The following is a 10,000-nucleotide window of genomic DNA, read 5'->3' on the forward strand; positions in this document are numbered from 1 at the left end:
CACCTCAGACACACACACACACACCTCAGACACACACACACCTCAGACTCAGACCCACACACACCTCAGACTCACACACACACCTCCGACTCAAACACACACCTCCGACACACACACACACCTCAGACTCAGACCCACACACACACCTCACACACACACACACACAGACACACCTCAGACCCGACGTTTGAAGATCCGTCTCATCCTGGAGACCAAATATACAAACGTTGCTTTCTTTTCTTTCCTCCTCCCCTCGGTCCTCCATCCTTCTTTGTGCGTCCTCCTCCTCACATCTGCCGTGTGCCCTCTGACCTCCACCTCGACTCCACCCAGTCTGGGAATCAAGGGAAGCGGCGCTCCAGCTTCTCCAGCAGCGACTCGGACCGACCCAAACCGTCAGCCTCCCTCAAGCGGACCGGCTCCAGTAAGTACACGAAGACGATGATGAAGATGAAGGAAACTGAGTGGGCGGCGCCGCTTTACCAAAAAAATCAAAGCTGTTCTCATGAGAGGTGCTGATGGATGACATCATTTATTTATGCTTTCAAAGAGACAACTGAGCAACGTCAATATTATCAGATGAAACATTCACAATTTAACTGAGAAAATAAAAGCTTGTTTCCACTGGATGTTTTAAAATATTATATTATTTACTGAGAATAACAATGTGAGTCTGAAACCTCGTTAACGCAGAATTATTATTATTATTAGTAAAATAAAATACACTTTACTGTGAAATAACTAAATAAAGTACACTTTATTGCGAAAATATCTGGATAAAATACACTTTATTGTGAAGATATATCCATAAGTTGCACTTTACTAGGAACAGATCTAAAGTTGACTTTAATGTGAAAATGTCTTAAAGTACACTTTATTGTGAAAATATCTGGATGAAATACACTTTATTGTGAAAATATGTAAATAAAGTACACTTTATTGTGAAAACATCTGGATAAAATACACTGGGATATATATATTTATACATATATATATATATATTTATACATATATATATACATATATATATATTTATAGTATACATATATATTTATTTATTTATATATACATATATTCAAGATTCAAGATTCAAGATGTTTTATTTGTCACATACACACACAGGGTGTGCAGTGAAATGAAAGTGGCAATGTATGTATTTAAACATATATATATTTATACATATATATATATATATATTTGTGTATATATTTCTGCTGTCAATCACACTCTTCATAGAATCCTTTCTACCAGTTCACAGTCATAAAATGTGAGCTTTCGTCTCGCTCAATATTTCCCTTCTTCCTCTCCATTATCTTCTCACTTTTCGTCCTCAATTTCTTAATAAGAAGTCGAGCGTCCCGATTGGAGGAGCGTGACGTCGGCGTGGCCGTTTCCCACGCGCATCAAAGAGCCGGCGGCGCTCTCCACGGCTGAGCGCCCCAGGATGTAACCCACGATTTATTGCACGCTCGCATTAGAGCCGCCGTCTGGCCTCCCGACCTCCCGACCTCTCCCTCGGCAGGAGAGCGCGTGTGTTCATCTTCTCTTCCTGATTCCATCATTTGTTGTCTGAAGTATGAAAGAAGGGTAGAAGATGGTGCGCCGCGCCGCCCTGTGGCTTGTGGACGTGGCGTGGCACATTCCTGAGGACGACCGTGAGATGTTTCTGTCCCCCCCCCCCCCCCCCTCTCGTGACCTCTTGCATATTTGACCTTTACCCTCTTCTGACCACTCCACCCTAGACGCCAACCAGTACGGCCGGTATGGGAAAACGCGAGCCGAGGAGGACGCCAAGCACTACTCGAACCAGAAGGAGGAGCTGGAGAGGGAGAGGGACGGGGTCCGGAACGCTCTGGTGACGCTCCGGAAGGAGAAGAGGGAGCTGAAGGAGGGGCTGAAGATGGCTTCTGGTAAACCACTGCGGGGATAATGAAAGTCTTCGCCGTGAAGGCCTGTGTGTGTGTGCTCATTAATCAGAAGGCTTGACCACGACGTGCACGGTGTGTGTGTGACCGTGCACTCTGACCTCCGTGACCTGAGGGCCGTGTGAGGAGACATCGTCCCCACGGCGATGAAGACAGCATCTAATTGCTTTTATTATTAAAAATAACCCAAAACTTTGTTCTGAAACATTCCTTCTAAATGGGATTTGATTTCCTTTTCGGGTCACATGGTACGCCGCCAGGCAGAGGAATGAATCACAAGAGCTCATCACAGGGTGGCATGGAAGCTTTTAGTTTCATCCATAACAATATCTCATCATTTATAGTACACTAAATTATTACCTAGGATAAGACACTTAATAATTACCTTATGTAATACACCTAATTATTACCTTGTATAATATACTTAATTATTACCTTGTATAATACACCTAATTATTACCTTGTATAAGACTTAATTATTACCTAGTATAATACACCTAATTATTACCTCGTATAAGACACTTAATAATTACCTTGTGTAATACACCTAATTATTACCTTGTATAATATACTTAATTATTACCTAGTATAATACACCTAATTATTACCTTGTATAATATACTTAATTATTACCTTGTGTAATACACCTAATTATTACCTTGTATAATATACTTAATTATTACCTTGTATAATATACTTAATTATTACCTTGTGTAAGACTTAATTATTACCTAGTGTAATACATTTAATTATTACCTAGTGTAATACACTTAATTATTACCTTGTATTTATTTATTTTGCACAATTTAAACAATAAAACAAAATAAAAATCACAACAGAGATCAATTCGAAGCCTCCACCTATATAATATTTGTATATAATACACTTAATTAATATCTTGTAGAGTAAACTTAATTATTACCTAGTTTAATACAATTAATATAATACACTTAATTATGACCTTGTATAATACACTTACATTTGACCTAGTATATACTTTTATTCCGTCTGTATATTTAATATTGCGATTCTATTTTTCTTCCTGTTTTTTACTTTTTTTTTAAAGGATTATTTGATCTTATCTCAGGTTTATTTTATTTAAAGTGTTCATACACGTTTCATTTAATTCCTGTTCCTGTGGGGCAGAGAGGAGGAGGTCGTCCCTGAGCCAGCGCGTGGCCCAGCTGGAGGACGCCTGTCGGGCCCGGGAGGCGGAGCGGGTGGAGCTGGAGCTGCGGATGACCCGGGTCCAGGAGAACCTCACGGCCAGCCTGGCAGGCGGAGCGCTGGGCGCACCGGCGGAGGCCAAAGCCCCGGGGAAGGTGCGTTTGTTGCATATAAAAACATGAAAATCACACTTTTATTCATCAAATGAATAGAAAATGTAGTCAAGATTATAAATTATGATTTGTATTGTAAATATTAATGTAGTTCTTCTTGTGGCTCAAAGGAAGGCCAGTTCTATAGCTTCTTTTCACCAGCATAACTGTTTTCAGCTGCGCTCACATAAAAAGGGTTTTCAATGGTTTTCTACCCCTCCGCTAGTCTTCTAAGGCGATAACACAATGTACCATTAGAACACTGTAGATGGGCCTCTACACACCTCTGTAGAGACTTCACTACACACCAGAGAATAGTCATTTACACATTAACTATGTCGAGAGTTTATGATTCATTTAATGTTAAAAAGCAGAGCTTTGAAAAATAAGGACATTTCTAAGTGTCCTCAGACACGTTGCTGTTATACTTCTTTTCTTTTCTAGGCCTCCGGCAAAAAGACGCAGAACATCTACAGCGACTCTCTGCCCGTGAACTGCGCGGCGGAGATGCGCCGCAGGCCTCTGTCGGTGTACGCGTCCTCGGGAACCGTCATGCAGAAGGCAAAGGTAACCCTGGTGGACACTTCCGGTACTACGGGCACACCCCTCAGGCTTCACCCACAGCAGGGTGTCGTCTCGGGGGGGGGGGTTTAAGAGAACTTTACAAAATATTTTTGAATGAATTCATATTCATTTGTTTATTTGTTTCACCTGCAATCATTTAAAATTAATCTCTTGGACTAATGACCTTATTTACAGCGTGTTATAAATCACCTGCGTATGATCCTTCACAGGAATGGGAGTCAAAGAAAAAGACCTAAGAGCATCATGGAGGAAGAAGGACTGGAGGAAGAAGGACTGGAGGAAGAAGGACTGGAGGAAGAAGGACTGGAGGAGGAAGGACTGGAGGAAGAAGGACTGTTGGTCAGCCCGACCAATCACATCACACATCACAGACTTCTACTGATGAAGAAGAACTGTAATGCACGACATCAGCCACTAGGTGGAGGTACAGCTCACGACATGTATTTACTCCACTGTCTTCCGAAAAGGACTTAACGTGAGGAAGGACTCGCTGTCTCTGGTGACTCTTATTCAAACAGGAAAGAGACACTAGGAAGATGTTTAGAAAAGCACATTGCATGTTGTTGTTGTTGTGGAAAGGCAACCAGGGAATTTTTTTGTTGTTGTTGTTGTGTACGGTGAAATGTTTAATTGTTACGGTGCCGTGTGAGAAATGTGACGCGTTTGGGGAATAAGTGGACGGAGGTATAGTTTCAGCCACAATGGGCCTTTTTTTTGTATGTTTTTTCTTGTGCCTGTACAGAAACGACGACTCTGACTCTGTTTTATACTTTTATACGTTGGTTCCTCGTCCTCGTCGGTCGTACCTGTCGCAGGTATTCAGTCGTGTGGCATGGAGTGTGAACATGAGCGTCTCCTCTCAGGCTGAAGCTGCGCTCCACGAAACATCTGCTGTAACGTTCCACGTCCACGCAAACCGTGTTCCCCGTGATCGACTCTCTACTGCCCCCTGTGGTCGACTCGTGCACTTTACTGTCCTCGCGCCCGGATGAGGGAATAATAAACGTCTCATTCTCACAGGTGATTCTTTTTAATCGGTTGTCACAGTACAGACTCACTTTGCTCTCCGTCACTGACTTTAATACTTCATTTCACATGATATGCTGTGAATATAGTAAATATAGATAATGTGGTTTCATATAACAAAGTGTGACAGCCATAACGAGGAAGAGGAAAACACATAACTTTATATATTTCACTAAAAAATATCTCACTTGGTCTACTAACAAAATCGAGTGTGTAGAATGTTTATCTAACTTAATTTTGTAGGTTATGTCAACTAATATAAAGTAAAGTCTACTAAATGTTTTGGATTACGAAACTTGACTTTGTAAGTTAATTAACTTACATCTGCTTTTAAATTTAAGTTTAATTATTGTATACAACTAGTTAACTATTGTTTATTAGTTAACTAGTGTCTAGTAGGTTTACTAGTTAACTATAGTAAACTATTGTTTACGGGTTAACTATAGTAAACTAGTGTTTACTAGTTGTAAACTATTGTTTACAACTAGTTAACAATAGTTTACTAGATAACTCACTTTTTAACAACTATTTAACTATTTTTCATCACAAGTTAACTAACAACGAGTTAACTATTGTATGCAACTAGTTAACTAGTGTGCATCACTAGTTAACTAACTATTGTTTACTAGTTAACTTGTGTTTATTAGTTAACTATTGTTGACTAGTTAACTTGTGTTTATTAGTTAACTGTTGTTGACTAGTTAACTTGTGTTTATTAGTTAACTGTTGTTTACTAGTTGCTGCTCATCCTCATGTGTTCTGTGGAGTGTAGTAATAGATGGATTCAGGCTTTCTGAATACTTGATTAATTCTGGGTTTAGCTGCTCCTCGTCTCCTCGTCTGTGGGACCAGCAGGTTTCATTTACAAAAAGCTTTAGAGATCAGTTTGAATCCGGGCGGATGGTACCGGGTCTCCAGCGAGGAGGCGGAGCCTCTTCCGAGGAACAGGTAGTAGAGCCAGTAGAGGATGTTGACGAAGAGGAAGGCCATGGGGAAGACGCTGCGCGCGCGGCGGTCGATGTCGTACGGGTTCTCCATGGTGAAGACGGCGGCCGCGCGGCGCGACGCGTCCTTCACCGAGGAGAGGCCGCGGCCGCAGCAACCGCCGCGCCACCCCGACGCTTTCTCCAGGGCGCCGGCGCCGGTGTCGGTCCCGGCGGCGGACCCGACCTCCGCGGTGGACCGGCTCGGCTGGATGGACCTCAGTATGTGGGCGGAGCCGTTCCCGTTGGCCTCGTTGAGTTCCCTCTGAAGCTCCTGGTGGACAGAACCAGGGTTCATGCATAAGTTGGCCAATGGGTTTCCATGACCTTTCTATGACTTCTCCATGACCTTTCCATGACCTTTCCATGACTTCTCCATGACCTTTCTATGACCTGTCTATGACTTCTCCATGACCTTTCTATGACTTCTCCATGACCTTTCCATGACCTTTCTATGACCTGTCTATGACCTTTCCATACTTTTTCCATGACCTCTACATGACTTTCCATTAATTTCCCATGACCTTTCAATGACCTTTCCATACTTTTTCCATGACCTTTACATTACATGACTTTTCCATGACTTTTCCATAACCTTTCCATGACTGTAAACCAAAACATTTGGTGGAATCTCCGTGTATAAATGAAACCAACGAATGAGAGACAATAGATTGATTAAAACAATAAATATTCAGGATCCGTGCTGCCATGGAAAACTTGGGAAAGTCCTGGAAATTGTAAATGGTTATTTCAAGCTCCTGGAAAAGTTGTATCAAACAAAATCCCCAAATTCTGCAAACGTGTAATATTCAAATGTTTATTTACGCTGAGTTTTAAATAATTAATATTTATGATAAGGGCTTTTCCAGGCTTGGAAATGACCAATTTTTGTGTTCCATGATGTACGAACCCGGACAAATGGATCACAGTGTATGTGTGTGTGAGTTATCATCTCCCCCCCCCCCCCCCTCACCCGGTGCAGGTCCTCCACGGTGAGGTGCTGCATGGTGTAGAAGTGGGCGCATGCGTACTCCACCAGGGCGCCGAAGATGAAGGTGAAGCAGATGCCCAGGTACACGTCGATGGCCTTGATGAAGCAGTTGGCGTTGGGCAGCGAGGAGCGGGCGCCCGTCATCAGCGTGGTCATGGTGAGCACCGTGGTCACGCCTGGAACACACGCCACGGGGAGGGGGGGGCTTTATTTTAATTATCCGTCACTGTTTCATGTCGTGTGTCTGAAACTTTGTTCAATGAGCTGAGTCTCGACCACGAGACTCTGGGAAAGGAGGTATTTTTAAATATCGATGAGGCTTTTTCTGGTTAAATATATGAAAATAAAAAATACGTCAAATTATTTCTATAATATTAGGCCCAAAATATGTCTTATTTGAACTTTTAGCCTATAGAAATACAATTTTAGTGAGCATTTAAGTGGCTACGATATACTGATGCAATTCATCAAGTCTCAGCTTTTGGAGATTTTTTTGTTGCTTCCATAAAGTAAGATGGAGGCGGAGCCTCTGATGTTTTCATATAAAAATAGTTTTTGCTTTTTTGCTCCCGTCAAATTATTTCTATAAAATGAAACACAAAATGTGTTTTAATTGAACTTTTAACCTATAGAAATCCAATTTGAGTGTGTTTTATGTTGGTATTTAGAGAATGCTAAGTGGCTAAGCTACACTGATGCAATTCACCATGTCTCGGTTTTTGGGGGATTTTGTTGAAACAGGATTTTGTTGTTGTTTCCGTAAAGTAAGATGGAGGCGGAGCCTCAGATTCAGGTATTGATTTTGTAATTGTTTTTACCTTATTGCGCACGTCAAATTATTTCTTTAAAATTAGACACAAAATGAGTCTTATTTGAACTTTAACCCTATAGAAATGCAATTTTAACTTGTTTCTTTACATATTCTATTTTAGTATTCAAAGAATGCTAAGTATTAATACCTAACGAGACTGATACAATTCATCATGTATCGATTTTTGGGGGGATTTTCTTTAAACTGAATTTTGTTTGAATTGGATATTTTTTACAAATCGATAATGTAATGTCTGTGCATCATCCGTGTGTTGAAGCCATCCAATCAATATTTAAATTATTCATGATAGTAATTCAAATAGATGCGCTCCAATAGCAGCGTGGTAACACTCTTAGTCTGCGGGGCGTGGCGGTGGGGGTTCTGGTACCGATGCAGGTCCTGGCTGGGACCGAGGACTGGCTGATCCAGAAGGAGACCCAGGACAGCAGCACCAGCAGGACGGAGGGCACGTAGGTCTCCAGGATGAAGAACAGGACGTTCCTCCGCAGAGCGAAGTGCAGCACCAGCTTGGGGTATTGTCCTGCCGAGAGAGGTCGAAGGTCACGTATCGGACGCGTGCGGCTCGGCCTGCCGGGGTGCATTCTGGGAGTCGGAGGTATCCCACCCGTCTCGTACGCGGCCTCCGACACCGACGTGTAGTAGCTCTCCACGCTGTACTGAGCCAGGCGCAGGATGTCCAGACCCTTCACCGAGTCGTTCCCCCGGGTCCAAAAGAACACCACGTCCTGCAGGTTGTAGCCCCCTGGACACACACACACATAAACACACACACACACATATATAAATACATATACACACACACGCACACACACACACATATACACACACACATATAAACACATATACACACACACATACATACACATATACACATATGCACACACATATAAACACACACACACACATATAAACACGCACACATATATACACATATACACACACACATATATAAACACATATACACACACACACACATATACACACACACACATAAACACATATACACACACACACACACATACATACACATACACACACACACACACACACACATAAACACATATACACACACACACATAAACACATATACACACATTTATACACACACATACATATATAAATACATATACACACACATATAAACACATATACAGGACTGTCTCAGAAAATTAGAATATTGTGATAAAGTTCTTTATTTTCTGTAATGCAATTAAAAAAACAAAAATGTCATGCATTCTGGATTCATTACAAATCAACTGAAATATTGCAAGCCTTTTATTCTTTTAATATTGCTGATTATGGCTTACAGCTTAAGAAAACTCTAAAATCCTATCTCATAAAATTTTTATATTTCCTCAGACCAAGTAAAAAAAAAGATTTATAACAGCAAAACAAAATCAAACATTTGAAAATGTGTTTCCAGGTGTTTCGAGTTAATTAGACGATTCAAATGATTTGTTTAATACCCTACTAGTATACTTTTTCATGATATTCTAATATTTAGAGATAGGATATTTGAGTTTTCTTAAGCTGTAAGCCATAATCAGCAATATTAAAAGAATAAAAGGCTTGCAATATTTCAGTTGATTTGTAATGAATCCAGAATGCATGACATTTTTGTTTTTTTAATTGCATTACAGAAAATAAAGAACTTTATCACAATATTCTAATTTTCTGAGACAGTCCTGTACACACACACACACACATATAAACACACACACACACACATATAAATACACATACACATATAAACACATATACACACACACACACACACATAAACACACACACACATAGACACATATACACACACAGACACACATACATATACACAAATATACACACACATATATACACACACACATACATATACACATATACACAAATACACACACATACACACACACGCATACATACATATACCCACATATACACACATAGACACACACATATACACACACAGACACACACATATACATACAGACTAATTAATGTTGGAGGACTCTGACCTGATAATGTTACGTTTGTCTCTTAAGCTAGACGACGACGATGATGACGACGATGATGACGACGACGATGATGATGACGATGATGATGAAGAAGGTACTCACAGCTCTCCAGCTGCAGGGTGCACACCTGGCGGTCCATGGGGTACTTGGTGAGGTCCATGTTGCAGGCGATCGTGGCCGTGATGCTGTTACGCAATCACAACAAGATCATGAAAAACAACGAGTTCACGACTATTGAGCAACAAGCCGCCGAACAGCTGTGAGGCATCAACTGAGGAAGAAGAGCTGAAGTCACAGAACAGAGGGCATGCATCACTCCTCCAGGAGATC

General features: G+C 41.1%; 2 protein-coding genes across 2 annotated transcripts in view; one reads left to right on the plus strand and one right to left on the minus strand.

Moving 5' to 3' along the window:
• Positions 1 to 4,846, plus strand: part of afap1l1a (actin filament associated protein 1-like 1a) — a 36,450-nt gene extending 31,604 nt beyond the window's left edge. Inside the window, exons 16-20 of the mRNA XM_056439439.1 lie at positions 334 to 424; positions 1,743 to 1,910; positions 3,072 to 3,247; positions 3,689 to 3,811; positions 4,039 to 4,846. Of these exons, the coding sequence (XP_056295414.1) occupies positions 334 to 424; positions 1,743 to 1,910; positions 3,072 to 3,247; positions 3,689 to 3,811; positions 4,039 to 4,065 (585 nt within the window). The 3' untranslated portion in view covers positions 4,066 to 4,846. The remainder of the gene's footprint in view (positions 1 to 333; positions 425 to 1,742; positions 1,911 to 3,071; positions 3,248 to 3,688; positions 3,812 to 4,038) is intronic.
• Positions 4,847 to 4,944: 98 nt separating this feature from the next.
• The window catches only part of gabrp (gamma-aminobutyric acid type A receptor subunit pi), a 7,404-nt gene continuing 2,348 nt past the window's right edge, over positions 4,945 to 10,000 (minus strand). The window contains exons 5-9 of the mRNA XM_056439440.1: positions 9,773 to 9,855; positions 8,266 to 8,403; positions 8,029 to 8,181; positions 6,812 to 7,005; positions 4,945 to 6,112 (exon numbers count right to left, since the gene is read on the minus strand). Coding sequence (XP_056295415.1) covers positions 5,714 to 6,112; positions 6,812 to 7,005; positions 8,029 to 8,181; positions 8,266 to 8,403; positions 9,773 to 9,855 — 967 coding nt within the window. The 3' untranslated portion in view covers positions 4,945 to 5,713. The remainder of the gene's footprint in view (positions 6,113 to 6,811; positions 7,006 to 8,028; positions 8,182 to 8,265; positions 8,404 to 9,772; positions 9,856 to 10,000) is intronic.

This window comes from Pseudoliparis swirei, chromosome 19 (genome assembly GCF_029220125.1).
Source record: "Pseudoliparis swirei isolate HS2019 ecotype Mariana Trench chromosome 19, NWPU_hadal_v1, whole genome shotgun sequence".
NCBI classification, from domain to species: Eukaryota; Metazoa; Chordata; class Actinopteri; order Perciformes; family Liparidae; genus Pseudoliparis; species Pseudoliparis swirei.